At 41.1% G+C, this 18367-nt stretch overlaps 1 protein-coding gene across 6 annotated transcripts in view; it reads right to left on the minus strand.

Moving 5' to 3' along the window:
* CNTN4 (contactin 4) overlaps positions 1-18367 on the minus strand; it is a 1023175-nt gene that overhangs the window by 20761 nt on the left and 984047 nt on the right. For 5 of the 6 annotated variants that reach the window (XM_070359495.1, XM_070359496.1, XM_070359497.1 and 2 more), the window contains 4 exons: positions 13422-13597; positions 8006-8126; positions 3732-3890; positions 904-1053 (listed from right to left, as the gene is read on the minus strand). In XM_070359495.1, the coding sequence (XP_070215596.1) occupies positions 904-1053; positions 3732-3890; positions 8006-8126; positions 13422-13597 (606 nt within the window). The remainder of the gene's footprint in view (positions 1-903; positions 1054-3731; positions 3891-8005; positions 8127-13421; positions 13598-18367) is intronic. The other variant, XM_070359500.1, reaches the window with a different exon arrangement.

Consider the following 18367-nt stretch of genomic DNA (forward strand, 5'->3'; position numbering starts at 1 on the left):
TGCATGAATTAGCAGGAAGGAAATGGCAACCCACTCCAGTATCCTTGCCTGGAAAACCCCATGGCCAGAGGAACCTGGTGGGCTGCAGTCCACAGAGTTGCAAAGAGTCAGGCATGACATGACTAACACTTTCATTTCTCAACCTTAGCTTTTGGGAAGGGTTTATGCCCTAAGGACAATCTGACTGGACATTTCTGAAGAACTTAATCTTTGTCACTTGAGATTCCTGTGAGTTGACAGCATTTGAACTGTGGTTGTGCCTTTAAAACAATAATAATCCTGGTAGGAAAGTCTTGGTGACAAATGAACCAAGGAAGAAAGACATGGCATTTGAGGGAACTAAGACAGGTGTCTCACCCTGGACCAGGGAAGCCAGTGAAGAGTGAGACTATAACTCTGGATTGAAACTCAGTGCTGGGACTCACAGAAAGAGAGAGAGAAAGAACAAACCAGTGGTTACCAGTGGGGACAGGAGTAGGGGAGGGATGTTGTAAGGGTAGGGAAGTATGGGGTACAAATCATTAGGTACAAAATAAGGTACAAGGATACTCATAAAACATAGGGAATATAGCCAATAGTTAATAATAAGTATAAATGGAGTGTAATCTTTAAAAATTGTGACTCACCAAATGAGGTGTAAAAAGGTGTACCAAACTGTACACCTCTAACTTGTATAATATTGTACATCAAATATACTTCAACAAAAATAAATAAATAAAAACAACAATAGAAAGGATACTCCCTGCTGGTTAATAAGCTGAGCATCTACTGGCCTCGTTTCTGATGACTGCAGTCATTGTAGGGAAGGATGTTTAACATTGAAGCTCCTTAGGGCTGAAGAACAGGGTGATTAAACGCCTCTCCCTAAGGAGCAGGAGTTGCTGTATTCGGGGTGCTACTCACGGGCCTCTTCTGTCCTCCGCTTCTCAGAGGGCCGGCTGGGCTCCCCAATCCCAATCACGTTGGCTGCAACTGTGCGGAATTCATACTCGACCCAGGGGTTCAGACCCACCACGGTGGCTGTGAATGTCTTCCCATCGATGAGTTCTGGGACTGAAAGACATCGAAAGAAAGTGAAATAGTTGATTTTAATACTTGTCCCACTTTAAGAAAAAGTATTGGTGATTGTGATTCAAAGTTGTATGTAATAAAATATTGATTAAAAGGCATTCAAAATTATATGCCATAAACTTTAGTTATTACAAGGTTAAAAAAAAGGTGAGGATGTTGCATAGAATTCTGTGTTAGGAAGATTGGAACTTGGTTCATCACCACCATCACCGTCACTGTATCCAGGGCACCACCACAGGTCTGAGGGCAGCTGCACAAACAGCCCTTGCACGGCGGTCATCCCAGACCACTCCGCGCCAGACCAATCAACTCAAATCTCACACCAGCAGATGATACCACAAAGACAGTCTCCAAGGCCCAAGGCTACCTGACTGTAATCACTCTTGTTCTCTCTCACATGTTTCGCGGTTTTTACTGAATAGGACTGGGCACATTGTTTAATTCTTACAACTACCCTAGGAATACGGTGAAGTTACTCTCTTCATTTTTATAGATGAGGAAAAGGTACCACATAAAGGTCAAATGACTCACCCAGGGTCACAGTGGATTTGCATCTTTGACCACATGGCCCAAGCTCCGTTATAACAACTGCTGCTACTGCTAAGTCACTTCAGTCGTGTCCGACTCTGTGCAGCCCACCAGGCTTCCCCGTCCCTGGGATTCTCCAGGCAAGAACACTGGAGTGGGTTGCCATTTCCTTCTCCAATGCATGAAAGTGAAAAGTGAAAGTGAAGTCGCTTAGTCGTGTCCGACTCTAGCGACCCCATGGACTGCAGCCTACCAGGCTCCTCCGTCCATGGGATTTTCTAGGCAAAAGTACTAGAGTGGGGTGCCACTACCTTTAACAACAACAGAGCAATAATGATATAGATCGATACAACTACTGTCAGTGAATTGTATTAGCATATCAAAAGAAAGAAGCTGCAAATGTAGAACGGACGGTCCATGAAGAACACAAAAAGCGGGATCAGAGAGGCAGCATTTGACAGTGTTCATTCAGCAGGGCTCCTTCACAGAGGACGGGGCTCACTGCCTGAAGCCACAAGCCACAGAGCCCTGGACTTGGCTTCTACACTCTCTGGGCAACCTTTTGGGTTTTGAACTGATTACCATAAAGATTTCCCGATGGGCCCAGGGGATGTCCCTGTGACAAAGCTGAGGCCCCAGTGACCAGACTTCAGTGACTTCCAGCCTCCTTGGGACCACATGTATACAATCCTTCCCTCCAAAGGTGAAAAGTATGGGCTCTGCAGTCAGACAACCTGGATTCTAATCCTGAATTCACTCTTAGCAGCCGAAGAACCTTAGGAAAGTTGCTTAACCTTTCCACGCCTTGGTTTTCTCACTGTGAAATAAAACTAATAACATCTATTCACAGTGCATTTGAGAACACCCAAGAAAAGCACTTATAAGCGCTCAACCAATTCTAGTTGTAGCTGTTTTCTTTTGTATACTATCCTTATCATTGTTGTGAATATCAATATCTTCATCCCCCTCCTTTCCTTCATCATATTTATGCAGTGATTTACTTTTTTTTAAGTTTCACAATCACTTCTGTATAGGGTCATAACTGTTCTTATTTTGCCCATTTAACAGAAGAGGAAAATAAAGACGTATAGAAATCTGCTCAGGATTAGAAGTCGTATATCCTTAATTTCCAGATTTCCTTTCCTTTCTTCCTGAAACACTCCCGTGACCCAGGAGAAAGTCAGTGTCAGCTGGAAACACAGAAACCCATTTCTGAGGTCAGATATGCTCAAATGGAAAAACCAGAGGAGTGTGCAACGTGCTTATAATAACTGTTTGTTTGTTTTTTTCCTCAAACAAAACCTAAATAAAATAACAAACTGAGTCAATTGAGAGGTGTAGACAGGAGCAGAAGTGGTAGGCCTACTCACGTATGCTTTAACAAAACCTCATGCCTCTTCATACTCAAATGTATCCATCTAAAAAAATGACAGCAAGTCAAGAGTCTCCATGCAGTCCTTCGATACAGGTTTCTTGAAAGCTGGGTACAAACCTAACAGACTGTGACTATAGAGTAACGAATCCGCTGCTTTTCAAAGTGCACCGCTAGAGGCACACAGACAATTTCAGGTAATGCACAGACAGATGATGCATTTATTTTTATAACAAATGTATTTCAAAATACGTTTAAAAAATAAAACCAACACAAGACCTTGTTGGCTTCCCTCATAGCTCAGTTGGGAAAGAATCTGCTTGTAATGCAGGAGACCAGGGTTCGATTCCCAGGTCAGGAAGATCCTCTGGAGAAGGAAATGGCAACCCACTCCATTATTCTCACCTGGAGAATCCCATGGACAGAGGAGCTTGGCAGGCTACAGTCCATGAGGTTGCAAGAGTTGGACACGACTTACCAACTAAACCACCACCACCGCCAAGACCTAACATCATTTTAGATACTGTGGCTTAGAACGAATTAAAGAACCAGCAAATTTGAATCAATAGAAAGAAAAATATTAAATAAATGATAGTATGGTGGGCTGAGGTCTGGGAAACGCTGCCTGAAAGTCTCATCTGTAGCGATGTGTCTGAACGAGAAACAAGAGGCCCCTCAGCCTCTGCTTCACAGCTGTGTCCATTCTGCCGAGTTGCCAAAGCCCCGATGAGACACCGGAATCAGAGGTTCAATATAGTACCTGTGTTGACCGCTTGCCAGCCCACGGAGAACGGAGTCCTGGCTTGAATGACATACATGGTGATGGGGCTGTGGTTGTCAGGCCCGGGCCTCCAGGAGAGCTGAGCCGTGGTGTCTGTAATTTCATCTATAGTCACAGCCTCTGGGGGGCCTGGAGGACCTGAGAAAGAGCAAGACCCTCAGAAGTGGAGCAGTGTGTTCAAATGTCCAAGCAAGTGACCATTCGGTTGAATGGTCAGCACTCTATTCAACTCTTGATTCATCCAGCCCCAAGTTCAACACTTGACAATTCCTTTTTGAATACCCGTGAGGTGCCTATCTTCCTTCTAGGTTCTGAAACTACATAGATGAGTGAAACATGGTGTGGCCTCCTCCCTCCAGGGGTTCACTACAGAATAGGAAAAACTAATAGGTACCCAACAATTACAATAGAATATTTTTTTCCAGATGCCAAAGGAGAATATTGGGGTACTATGAGGAACCAAGTTCATTAATCCACCCATCATATATTTACAGGTTCCTACTATGAACTGGACACTGTTATCTGGGGCTACAGTGGTGATAAATGAAGATTTGAGTCTTCTGAAAGTGGTCATTTCTACCCCTGATGGTGTGAGAAAAAATGACTTTAGAACTTTGGGGTCACAGAGTTTTTCTGCATAGTCCAGCTGCACTGGGATGTCCACATCAAATGCCAAAACACAGTCATGTGCGAGGGAACTGCTGTGAAAAGTGGCTCATGTTCAAGAAACAGAAGTCTGTGGCTTCTTCGGAGAAATTTCAAAATCAAGTTGGAGCCTGAGGACCCACACCTGCAGTTTCTGTAAGTCACACCTGTATTTTTCTACTTCTGCTCTGGAAGTGCACAGAGCACTGTGCTTAGACCACCAAAATGGGAGGAAATCAGTTTTAAATGAAGGCTTGAAAAACATAAAGAAACAGAAAGCTGGAAAGTGGTTGGCAGGCAATCACAAAATAACACAGAGCCGGAGCAAAGACCCAAAGCTGTCCTAGATTCCAATATGAAAAGCTCTTAGAAGGCAGTTAAAGGCATTTCTAATGAGTGAACAGCTCGGCAGAGACGTCGAATGCGAGGGAGGGAGACAGAGCCACAAAGTTCCTGTGTGCTAGATAGGAGTAAGGAGATCTTCCTAGGGGGCAGAGGGATGTGCTGATGCCCAGGAGAGCGATCAGATGTTCTGCCAAAATACTCCGGGGCCATGGCACAGGGGCAGGGAAGAAAGAGACCTTTCACAGAGTGCTGAAAAGTTAATGGCAGTTTCTACAAGTAACACTTTGTTCTGGGATTCACTTCTGCACGCTTTCAGTGATGTCCTAAATTTCTCTTTCCTTTTTTAAAAAGCCTTTTTTTATAGACCCACAGGTGAGACTGAATTTATCTTCTCCCTCCTACTCCTGAATGAAAGGTCTGCAAGTCTGCACGCTGGCACTGATTAATTTTCCATAGTGACATTTCGGCACGCCAGTCTAATGCCACCTAGATAGAGCTGGCATAACCTCTGGTCTTCAGGATTCTTATTAACCACAGAAAGTCCAGAAGATAATAATATAATTTTCTTTTTTCTCACCAGCTTTCTTATCCCAGCGTTCCCATCCTTTTTTTTTTTTTTTTAAACTTTACATAATTGTATTAGTTTTGCTAAATATCAAAAAAACAGATGTTCCTTCCATGGCCTTTAGAATCAAAGTACCACAAAGGAGAAAAGCATTCCTCTCCAAATCCTTCAATGAATTCAATGGACGGGGAAGAGCTGAGCCCACTGTTGGCAAGCAGAAGGAGCACAGGAAGGAGGTGGCCTGAATTTGGCTGCTGGAGATAAGATGTACTTTCACAGTGGGGTTTGCTGCTTGTTATGTTCCTGCTACCCGCCCCACCCAAGGGTAGATACGTTCACACCTCACAGAATGTTTTTACCCATTTGTTTTGGGGAAGTTGGGTCTCTCTTTCAAAATGACAACATGAGCATATGTTTATCCTCTAAGCAGAGTGTTTACATGGGCTAGGGCTCACATGAGTTTGTGTCAAAGGAAATAGCAGAGGGGATGCAGGTGTTATGCCTGGCATTCCTGCATCTTTCTCAGGGAAGACTGGCCTTTCTAGCTGCTGTCCGTGTGCTTTAGATTAAATAAAGTAGATAACAGAGAAACAAAGAAGCCAAATGCAAGGCTTCAAGCTTTTAGTTTCAAATACAAAAATCCCTGACAGGTCAACAAAATGCATATCTGCCTCTCCTCTGCAAAGTGCAGAAAAGCTGCCAAGGGCAGAGGCAGGAGGAGATAAAACCGAAGATTATGGTTTAAAATGGCATATTAATTTATTGGCCTTATTCACTGATTATGCTAGATTTTCTTTTAGACAGCATTTGCAGATTCCTCTTGGTGTTTAATGTTATTTTCTGTGAAATGAAGTATACAATATCACTTAAGAAATTCAACTATTACTGATTTACATTTTTATGATTCTAATTTATTGGTGCTTAAACTGCTGATCTGAACATTATCCTAATTAAATAGAGGATACATTTTCAGCCACAGAATTCCTTCGCCCCCAAGGGAAGAGCAGACCAGCTCTGGTGTATTTTAAAATGGAAATAAACACGGTCCCCTCGGTTATTTTCTGGGTAGCTCTACCCAGGTTGGAAGCTTTCTCTCTTATCTGGCCCTTATCTGTACCATTACAGAAAGGTTTTTAAGGCAATTTAAAGGAGAATCAGAGTAGACCTGATGGAAAAGATATCTTTCTTTAACCTCTCTTGATATCAGTTTGAATTGCTGACTCCCACACCTCTCCCACCCCTGCCAATGCTACGTGCAAAGGATGCAGCCACACTTTCTATTGCTTCCAATAACATCTTGTTCTCTGTGCACTCAGATTTACCCTGCCTCCAAGTCTGGTATCACCTGGATTTTTGTTTTCTTACACTTAACATTCTGCTGGCCAGATTCCTAAACACTTGTATTAGTGTTCCGCTGCATGTTTCGGATCATCAAATCACTCACTGTATTGTAAGTTCCCTACACACGAACCTTCACGTTGCAGACTTTCAAAGAGGCAGATATATGTTCCATCAACGTCAGGCATGAACGACGTTATGCCCTTCCCCTCCTATTGCTGACGATCCTTCAGCTCCACCACTTCCCACCTCTTCTCCCTGCTCCAATCAATAACTCCTCTTGCCTCTTCACTCGCTGCAGCCCCTACATGCCAACTACTGTACTTCTCAAGGTATGTACTGTAAGATTAAAGATCTTTTCTTTATTTTTTGAGTTTTTGTTTTATGTGAAAAGTATTATAAACCTGTTGCTGTACAGTACTAGATAGCCAACTGTGTTAGTTGGGTATCTAAGTTAACTTGGTTGGACTTATGAACAAATTGGACTTACACATGCTCTCAGAACTAAACTCATTTGTACGTAGGGGACTTACTGTACTTGTGAAGGAGACACTGGCTAAGAAATTATTTTGATGTTCTGATTTGGCTGTGCATTTAACTTGATCAAACCCCTGAGCAAGCATCAGTTTGATTCTGATATATATACAGATAGATAGATAGATACACTGGTTCACAAAGACCAAATTTTAATTTAAAAATATTTCTTAAAGTTCACGTACTGTTCCTTTACACATTGGTTTGGTAAGAATTAGTCAGCCAAGTCACTCACAGCCATGAGGCTTAAGTTAGGTCTTGTCTGTCATATGCAAGACAATCTCACGAATGTCAGTTCCTGATACCAACTCCCTGCTGATTTACTACAACCTAGGCAGTCAGGAAGTATTCCCTTCCAAAGCCATATTGTAGAAACTGGAGAGAACTAATCACTTAAGGGGGAAAAACCTGGGGAAAACTGGTGACGATTTTACTTAAGCCACTCTTAGATCAGTGACCTAAGATACCGATTTGGTTCAGCCTAGACGAATAGCAAAAGGCACAGTGTGATCCTTTTTTAAGCCATTTGCTTTTCTTAATCTCAGTTTTTCTTGAAGGTCCTATCAACTCCAACACTGTAAATCATGGCACTTGGGGCCTTCAGAGGAGTTCTTTTCAGTAGAGAGTAAGTGGATTTACTCTGCACTTTCTGATCCCCTATGAGAGAAACAGATGTACACAAAACTTTTGTAGACTCTTAACACCTTAACAATGTTTTCCTTCTATTGACTCTGCTGGTAATTCTAAACCACTGAGGCTTTTAGAGCTCTGCACAGGAGTAGATATCATGAAAGTATTTTAAGAATGAAACCCCCAATTCCCATACCTCTCACGATCAGGTCGGCAGCGGCAGACAGCCTGTCGACACTTGTTTGGACCATGCAGACGTATTTCCCAGCATGCTTCAGCTGGATGTTTCGGATCATCAAATCACCAGCTGAATCCTGCTGATAAAGTAGGGGAAAGTGGCTACAATTACTTTTTAATGAGCTCTAAATATCATTATCACATGAAGGACACTGTGACTAATAGATTTATTTTACACTGGCTGATGAAAACATTAGCGATGCAAGCCGTGGCCTATTAAAAATGCGTGAGCCTGCCTGTTAGGTAATAACAGCAACGTCCTCAGGACACACCTCGGATGAGACCTCAGGTGTCTGGCCTCCGCGTCTCTGGAGGAGTTTGTCACCCATGTTGGAAGCACTTAAACTGATTATTTTTTCAAATGCATTTATTTATTTTAAAATGTTTTTATTTTATACTAGAGTATAGCCCATTAACAATGCTGTTATAGTTTCAGAAGAACAGCAAAGAGATTGTCATCAGTTCAGTTCAGTTCAGTTGCTCAGTCGTGTCGGACTCTGCGACCCCATGAACTGCAGCACGCCAGGCCACATATGAAGGCAATGGCAACTCACTCCAGTACTCTTGTCTGGAAAATCCCATGGACGGGGGAGCCTGGTGGGCTGCCGTCTATGGGGTCGCACAGAGTCGGACACGACTGAAGCGACTTAGCAGCAGCAGCAGCAGCAGGCCACATATACATATACATGTACATATACATATACATATATCCATTCTCCCCCAGGGGGCACTAGTGGTAAAGAACCTGCCTGGTAATGCAGGAGACATAAGAGAGTTGGGTTCAATCCCTGGTTCGGGAAGTTCCCCTGCAGGAGGGATGACAACCCACTCCAGTATTCTGGCCTGGAGAATCTCATGGACAGAGGAGACTGATGGGCTACAGTCCACAGGCCCACAAAGAGTCAGACATGACTGAAGTGATTTAGCATGCATTTGCCCCTAAACTCCCCTCCCATCCAGGCTGCTGCACAACACTGAGGAGAGCTCCCTTGGAAGCACTGAAATGTACATAAAGTGGCTGCTGATTTAGTCCTGTGGGTTTCTTTAGACATGCCCTCAACCTCCAGCTTTTGATGGCACTGCAGTGCTTGGGAGCTCTTTATATGTAAAGGCGGGGGAGGTCCATGCTCGCAGGCACCTGTATTTTACTGCACAACTGTCTTACAGCCAGCATTCTGACTGCTCCTCAGTTTGAATTAAAGAATTATGAGGAGCAGACTCTCCAAGGAAATCTTGCATCCCCTAGTGTAGAACGGGGCTAATTTGCTTTCCAATGCCAAATGTGTGTTTGATCAGCAGATGAATAGGACTCATTACAGCCCAGTATGGATATCTAGGTGCCCTGGAAATATTTATACACCATTTACCAGCACAGTACTTTTGGTAAATGTGAGAAGATGCCGCTACAGGCCGTCACAAAGCTGGCAATTAAACTGAAAAACACAGCTACACCTTAGAGTTTCATAGCTCTGTTAATCAAAAGTTCGGAGAATGGCTGCTTGAGCAGGAGAACACCCTAGGGTTGAGTCAGGAAGCTATGCTTATTTCTAAATCTTGAAGGGTGGCAAGGTAACATAGGTTATTTTGGCCCTATTGTTATTCTTTCAGATGACAATAACATTGGATAATACTTGGTGGTATTTAATATCTGGCAGGCATGTATTATACTGAGTACTGACATGTCCTGTGAGGTAGGCACTTTTGTTATCCCTACTATACAGATGAGGAAACTCAAGCACAGAAAGGCTAGACGTCTTGCCTGGAGTCACTTAGCTGGTCAGTGGCAGAGCCAGGCTGTGAGCTCACATGGTCAGGCTGCAAGCTCACATGGTCAGGCTGCAATCCCTATCCTTTTCTGGAATGCTATGCTGTCATCTGGAAGGATCTCATTCTAAATTAGTGTGTACTTGGTTTCATCCTTGATTTCAGTACAACATATTATATATTTAGTCAGGGCAATGAAAGACATAGACCTGCCAATAGTTACAACTGGGTTAGAAGAAGTGCAAAATCATATTGCCAAGAGAGAGCTGAAGCTTTGAAACTTAGCTGTCTGGGGCTGATCCTTGCTGTGTGTCTCTGGGCCTTAGTTTATTAACCTATGAAAGAAGGATTCATTGCCTATGACACTGGCTTGTGAGAAGCAAATGAGATTGTATGTGTATGTGAAATCCTGAAAACTGTAAAGCAGGGATAAATTTAAACTAGTATTGGGGTGGCCATGGTCAGTATTCTCTGGGAAAAAATTATGTCAAAAATATTAAATCTAATTCAAGAAGAGTTGTGCTTTTCTTTTTTAAACCTGAAATCTTTTTTTTTTTTTTAATTTATAACACTTGGATCCTCATTTAGATTCTATTTACTCATAAAGTCTTATAATTGCTAGTAAAATAGGGATAATTGCTACCATATTTCACAGAGTTTCTGAGGATTAAAGAGCTGATGCATATGAAAATGCTTGATAAATGATTAGACATTTTGCAAGTATAAGGTATCATCATCACCATGGCTATTAATACTTCTTTACCTAAGAAATTTCACATCCTAGGATTTTGAGCATAGACTTAAACAAAAAATATGCCTCATAAGGGAGTGTGTGTTGTGAAGGTACAAAGTCTTGGTAGTTTAAAATAAATAGCTACACTATCTCAATAATTTGTTTTATTCACCAAGGGCTGGAAGCTCAAAGAAGCTAGTGGTAGCCTGGAGATTTCCAAGCACAGGTATCCATTAACAGAATTTTGTGACTGTGTTGTTTGGAGTATACTTTCCCTATGCGTGTTTTTAAAGTAAAAGTGAAACAAAGAAAAGAAATATAAAGTCGGGATTGAGGTAAGAGGCTCACAGAAAGAGACCGCAATAACTTTCTCTTTCCCTTCGAAGTCATTCAGACCACACTACTGAGATATACATTCACATTCCTACCATAAAGAACTAAACGATGTTGTGGTCTGCTCTGCTCCTGACAGAACCATTGGAGGTGACCAGAGGACAGTGAAATAATAAAATAAAATAAATAATAATGAAATAATAATAATAAATAATAATAATTAAAACTGCAGTAGGTTAGCTCTACCAAATGTCATCTTCATAGTACTGACCTGGCAAGTAGAAACTGCAAAATGGGCTTAACTTCAGAATTGCTTCCTTACCTCTTTGTTGTCCAGCACTAACTCCACAGATGTTAATGATCCTGGTGGCTAACACACTTAGCTCTCACAATTTGCAGTGATGTCCCAAACCTTGCACTTAATTCTTTAGCAATGATTGATTGGCACTTTTAGTACTGGTATCACAAAGAGACAAACACTTGCCATACAAAGGGCTATTGAGAGTGATTCCATGGACAGAGGTCGTTACAAAAGGTGGTCATCAGTGTCCAGGGGTGTCTCTACCTGTGCTTCAGCCCACCTTTCTGTGGTTCAGCATAAGGTTCACATCTGTCTTATTGGCAGAATTTATATTTTGATAGCCTAGGCAGCTGGTCTGATTGGTTGTTGACTGTGCCATCCTGAGAGAATATTTTTATTATCTCTCCTGCCCAAAACATTGGTTTTACTATGAAAATAAATATTCTGTTTAATCTGTGGAGGTTTTCTCAATGTATACTCTCATGTTATTAGGACTAATATTACTCTTCCTTCAGTGAATACAATCATTAAAATTCCTTACATACTGTTTTTGGTGGTAGGCACTGTGCTATTTAGGTTTCTAAACCTGAAGGTATTTAGTATCTTCAATGATGTTGTGAAATAGCTAATATCATTCTTTATTTGGTCAAGGTTATTAGGCTGAACTATATTGAAGTGGTCCAGAATGGTTAATAATGGCAATTTTAACCAGCTTTTCTCAACCAGAGTTCCCAGGGACAATCAGTAGACTCAAGTCATCCATTGAGGGAATAAAATAACTTCTCTCTCGTGCATTTAAAATGGTACCAGTCATATACAATCCTTGGGAGACTTGAGAAAATAGTTACAGAAATTATTTGGGGTGTTTGGTAATTCAGTAGAGGCGTATTGTTTGGGAAAGGCAGAAAGAATGTAAATAATAGGAATAGCACCATATTTCAGAAGATGTTGAGGGTCAACATATCATAGGTATAATTTATAAGCTTTAGTCCATTTATTCTCAGTATAAGAGATGGGGATAAGATGAGATGGGCAAATTAGATTCCTCTGGGAGCATGGAGGGAGGGAGTGTTCTCCATTCAGCCTCATGTATTCTGTTCTGTACCACCTTTTGTAACGACCTCTGTCCATCTCAATAGCCCTTTGTATGGCAAGTGTTTGTCTCTTTGTGATACCAGTACTAAAAGTGCCAATCAATCATTGCTAAAGAATTAGCAGGAAAGGTGGCAGCTGGAATGAATCTTTTTTAAATTCTGACTGGCGTAGAGTTGAGTTACAAGGTTGTGTTTACTTGCAGCAAAGTGAATCAGCTATGCATGCATATGTCTACTCTTTTTTAGATTTTTTTCCCATATAAGCCATCAGAGAGTAGTGAGTAGAATTCCCTGTTCTATATAGTAGGTCCTTATTCGTTATCTATTTTATATACAGTAGTGTTTTATATATAGTAGTTATATTTTATATATAGTAGTGTGTATATGTCAATCCCAATCTCCCAATGTAGTCCTTCCCCCTGGAATCTACCTTAGTAATAGGAAAGTAGGGCTATGTTATGGTAGAAAAACTATTCTTGAAAATGATTGTCATAGATTCAAATTGTTTCCAAATTTAATGTTTTCTTGGTGTGAGTTCAATGGTACTATTTTTTTTTTTATGGGAAATAATTAAGGCCTTTGGAAAATTCAATCATTAGAATTCAAATTATTTGGAGATAATAAACAATCTGATCAGACTTTCAGATTCAAGAAAGAAAGCCCTAACCTCACAATGATGAGTATTCTACAAGAGCCAAAGGGAGTTTAGTCAGCAGTCTAAAAGAATACGAGTAAACTGTCCTCGAGCTATTTTATTAATTCAGTTCCATGGCATATGGTTCACCAGGGGGCAGAGAATTTGGGATTTGCAGTTTAAAGCTGAGACCTGCAGTTTAGTAGCAATGAGGCCAAGGCAAGCCATGTATCTCCCATGACCCTGAGTTTTCTCATTCATATACGGAAACGAACAGCTAACCTGTAGGTTAAGGATTATGAGGGTTAAGAAAAGGACTGGCAAACAAGTGACTCAATAAACAGGGTCACACTTATGCAAAACAGAGCAGACATTAACCAAGAGTTTTTCAAGGTGTTTGAAGAAAATCATCAAAGAATAACTTTATATTTCCTTTCAAGTTAGTCTACACGAGTCGTTTGACTCACTTTAGTTGCACATCGCATTTACTGTGGATAATCTGATTTTTATACTTACCCCTCCAACTCTTTCAAAGTGGTCCCCATCTCTGTCAAAGTCTATCAGGCGTCCATTAAACGACCAAGTGAACACGATGTTGAGCGAGTGATCGTGCGTCACCTGGCACGGCAGAACAATACTTTCTCCAACAGTGACATCCATACTGGAAGGAGGTACCATTACCTTTGTTGGATCTAGAGAGTGAAAACAAAACAGAACAACAAAGCCTATGAGCATAAGTAGCAATAACATGTAGAATTCAAGGGCAGGATGAAATACTAAGGAGTTTGGCTTTATTTTTTCTTAGGCTGTGCCCGGCAAGCCTTAGTCATCTGGGAAGCTCACATTCGGGCCAGGAGGTCATTTTTAATATGAAAAGATGAAAACACTCATAATGTGAACCTTCACAGAGCAACTGAACTCAGCTGGGGAGCACTGAGGTTACATCTCTTAAGACACTTGCAGAGGGGCCTACTTCTGCAGCCTGCTCTGAAACTGCCTCTTGAAAAAGGTTTTCAGATCTCCCTGGTTTCACTAGAAAGCCGAGTGGAAGCAGGAAAATCCATGCTAATTGGAAGCTTTCTTTTTTCTACTATAAAAGTGATACATGTTTAGTATACGAAAGTCAGAAAATTCAGGGAAGCTGAAAGAAGGAACCAAAGCAAAACAAAATTATGTATAGTTTCTTAGTGTTCGGATAAAATTCCTATTTTCATTTTAGTATAATTATTCCATGTTTTGGACTCATAGCTTTTCAGTTGTTTTGTTTTGCAGTATAGCAAACATGCTACATATATGATATTTCTCTTTATTATCTACTTAAATATAATACGGGCTTACATTTTATCCACAAATTTTTATAATCGGTATGATAGGCTATTAATTGTTTCAACCATTATGAAACTAGTAAATATTTTAGCAAATTTATTATAATTATAAATAATGCTATAATGAATATCTCGGACAAAATGGTGTGTGTGTATATATATATAGCTTATTTCTTATTGAAGAACAGTTGATTTACAATGTTGTGTTAGTTTCAAATATATAGCAAAGTGATTCAGCTATACACATATATTCTTTCTCAGGTTCCTTTCCACTATAGACTATTACAAGATACAGATTATAGTTCCTTGTGCTATACGGTAAGTCCCTGTTGTTTATTTTATATACAGTAGTGTGTATATCGGAGAAGGCAATGGCACTCCACTCCAGTACTCTTGCCTGGAAAATTCCATGGATGGAGGAGCCTGGAAGGCTGCGGTCCATGGGGTCACTGAGGGTTGGACATGACTGAGTGACTTCACTTTCACTTTTCACTTTCATGCATTGGAGAAGGAAATGGCAACCCACTCCAGTGTTCTTGCCTGGAGAATCCCAGGGACAGGGGAGCCTGGTGGGCTGCCGTCTCTGGGGTCGCACAGAGTCGGACACGACTGAAGCGACTTAGCAGCAGCAGCAGCAGCAGCAGCAGCAGCAGTGTGTATATATATTCCTTCCAGACTCCCAAGTCATCCCTCCCCACCCTTTGCCTTTGGTAATGATACGATTGTTTTCTATGTTTGTAGGTCTTTCTGTTTTGTTCAGTTCAGTTCATTTCAGAGGCTCAATCATGTCCGACTCTTTGCGACCCCATGACCCACAGCGCGCCAGGCCCCCCTGTCAACACCAACTCCTGGAGTCTACCCAAACCCATGTCCATTGAGTTGGTGATGCCATCCAATCATCTCATCCTCTGTTGTCCCCTTCTCCTCCTGCCCTCAATCTTTCCCAAAATCAGGGTTTTTTTTCCAATGAGTCAGGTCTTCACATCAGGTGGCCAAAGTATTGGGGTTTCAGCTTCAGGATGAGTCCTTCCAATGACAACCCAGGACTGATCTCTTTTAGCATGGACTGGTTGGATCTCCTTGCTGTCCAAGGGACTCTCAAAAGTCTTCTTCAACACCACAGTTCAAAAGAATCAATTCTTCGGCACTCAGCTTTCTTTAGAGTCCAACTCTCACAACCATACATGACTACTGGAAACACCATAGCTTTGACTAGATGGACCTTTGTCAACAAAGTAATGTCTCTGCTTTTTAATATGCTGCCTAGATTAGTCATAACTTTACTTTCAAGGAGCAAGCATCTTTTAATTTCATGGCTGCAATCACCATCTGTAGTGATTTTGGAGCCCAAAAAAATAAAGTCTGTCACTGTTTCCACTGTTTCCCCATCTATTTCCCATGAAGTGATGGGACCAGATGCCATGATCTTTGTTTTCTGAATGTTGAGCTTTAAGCCAACTTTTTCACTCTCCTTTTTCACTTTCATCAAGAGGCTCTTTAGTTCCTCTTCACTTTCTGACATAAGGGTGGTGTCATCTGCATATCTGAGGTTATTGATATTTCTCCCGGAATCTTGATTCCAGCTTGTGCTTCTTCCAGCCCAGCGTTTCTCATGATGTACTCTGCATACAAGTTAAATAAGCAGGGTGACAATATACAGCCTTGACGTACTCCTTTTCCTATTTGGAACCAGTCTGTTGTTCCATGTCCAGTTCTAACTGTTGCTTCCTGACCTGCATACAGGTTTCTCAAGAGGCAGGTCAGGTGGTCTGGTATTCCCATCTCTTTTACTTTTCCACAGTTTTTTGTGATCCACACAGTCAAAGGCTTTGGCATAGTAAATAAAACAGAAATAAATGTTTTTCTGGAACTCTCTTGCTTTTTTGATGATCCAGTGGTTGATGGCAATTTGATCTCTGGTTTCTCTGCCTTTTCTAAAACCACCTTGAACATCTGGAAGTTCATGGTTCACATACTGTTGAAGCCTGGCTTGGAGAATTTTGAGCATTACTTCACTAGCGTGTGAGATGAGTGCAATTGTGCAGTAGTTTGAACATTCTTTGGCATTGCCTTTTTTGGGGATTGGAATGAAAACTGACCTTTTCCAGTCCTGTGGCCACTGCTGAATTTTCCAAATTTGCTGACATATTGAGTGCAGTACTTTCACAGCCTCATCTTCTAGAATTTGAAATAGCTCAACTGGAATTCCATCACCTCCATTAGCTTTGTTCGTAGTGATTGTTCCTAAGGCCCACTTGACTTCACATTCCAGGTTGTCTGGCTCTAGGTAAGTGAGTTATCTGGGTCGTGAAGATCCTTTTTGTACGGTTCCTCTGTGTATTCTTGCCACCTCTTCTTAATATCTTCTGCTGCTGTTAGGTCCATACCATTTCTGTCCTTTATTATGCCCATCTTTGCATGAAATGTTCCCTTGGTATCTCTAATTTTCTTAAAGAGATCTCTAGTCTTTCCCACTCTATTGTTTTCCTCTATTTCTTTGCATTTATCACTGAGGAAGGGTTTCTTATCTCTCCTTGATATTCTTTGGAACTCTGCATTCAAATGGGTATATCTTTCCTTTTCTCCTTTGCTTTTTGCTTCTCTTCTTTTCACAGCTATTTGTAAAACCTTTTCAGACAGCCATTTCACTTTTTTGCATTTCTTTTTCTTGGGTATGGTCTTGCTCCCTGTTTCCTGTACAATGTCACAAACCTCTGTCCATAGTTCATCAGGCTCTCTGTCTATTGGATCTAGTCCCTTAAATCTATTTCTCACTTCCACTGTATAGTCATAAGGGATTTTATTTAGGTCATACCTGAATGGTCTATTGGTTTTCCCCACTTTCTTCAATTTAAGTCTGAATTTGGCAATAAGGAGCTCATGATCTGAGCCATAGTCAGCTCCCAGTCTTGTTTTTGCTGACTGTATAGGGCTTCTCCATCTTTGGCTGCAAAGAATATAATCAATCTGATTTTGGTGTTGACCATCTGGTCTGTTTTGTAAATAAGTTCATTTGTAGCATTTTTTTAGATTCCAAGCATAAGTGATATTTTTCTCTGTGTAACTTTACTTTACTCATATATCACTTTTTAAAAATGAGAAACTACTAATTTGTTTTTAAATTCACCCTTTACATTATAGTTTTAATCAGGAATGAAACAGACTTGCTCATCCAAGATAGTTTATGAACCCTAAAACTACATTCACACATAGATAGTCTCTACTTTCTCACTGACATAGGATTTCATAACTGATGTCAGAGAGTAAAATGGTGAAAAGCAATGTGAATTAAATTGAAAGGTCATATAAGTGCTTACAGAGTGAAATTATGAATTCAGCCATATACCTGAAATTTCTCTATACTGAACCCTAAAACCAACCAAACACACCACAATAAAGAAGACAAATCAAAAGCAAAGAGAGACGGTAAAAGAGTGATGACTAACCCCCTTCCACATTCACAGGATTGTGTTTCACAGGCTGTGCAGCACATAAACATTTACTGAATACACCTCCTAGATGACAGTCTCAGCTGGGAATTTTGTAATGGAGTCTCTTTCCAACAACCCACTCACTAAAATCTCCTCTTTAAAGAGTATCTCCTCTTTTAAAAGTATAGAAGTGTACTTTCTACACTTTTATCCAACTTTGGAAAGCAAACATCTCAGGTCATTAAAGAAGGAGTCTGTGTACATCTGAATTGAGTCGGTTCTGTTTAGTCGTTTAGTTGTGTCCACCTCTGTGTTACCCCATGGACTGCAGCATGCCAGGCTTCCCTGTCCATCACCACTCCCGGAGCTTGCCCAAACTCAAGTCCATTGAGTCAGTGATGCCATCCAACCATCTCATCCTCTGTTGTCCCCTTCTCCTGCCTTCAATCTTTCCCAGCATCCATAAATGGATTCTAATCTAGTGGAGGAATATACTTTTGCTGTTTTCTGAAAACAGGTAAAGCTCAGGACAAGTGGATTGGTGTGCTCTTGGTGATTTCATGGTGAGCATGAAATCAGAAGTGAAAAACAGGTACTTCTAGCTAAGAGCTTTTTGCCTGGAAGAATTCCATGGATAGAGGAGCCTGGTGGGCTACAGTCCAAGGGGTTGCAAAGAGTTGGACAAGACTGAGAGACTAACACACAC

This window comes from Bos mutus, chromosome 22 (assembly GCF_027580195.1).
Source record: "Bos mutus isolate GX-2022 chromosome 22, NWIPB_WYAK_1.1, whole genome shotgun sequence".
In the NCBI taxonomy this organism is placed as follows: domain Eukaryota; kingdom Metazoa; phylum Chordata; class Mammalia; order Artiodactyla; family Bovidae; genus Bos; species Bos mutus.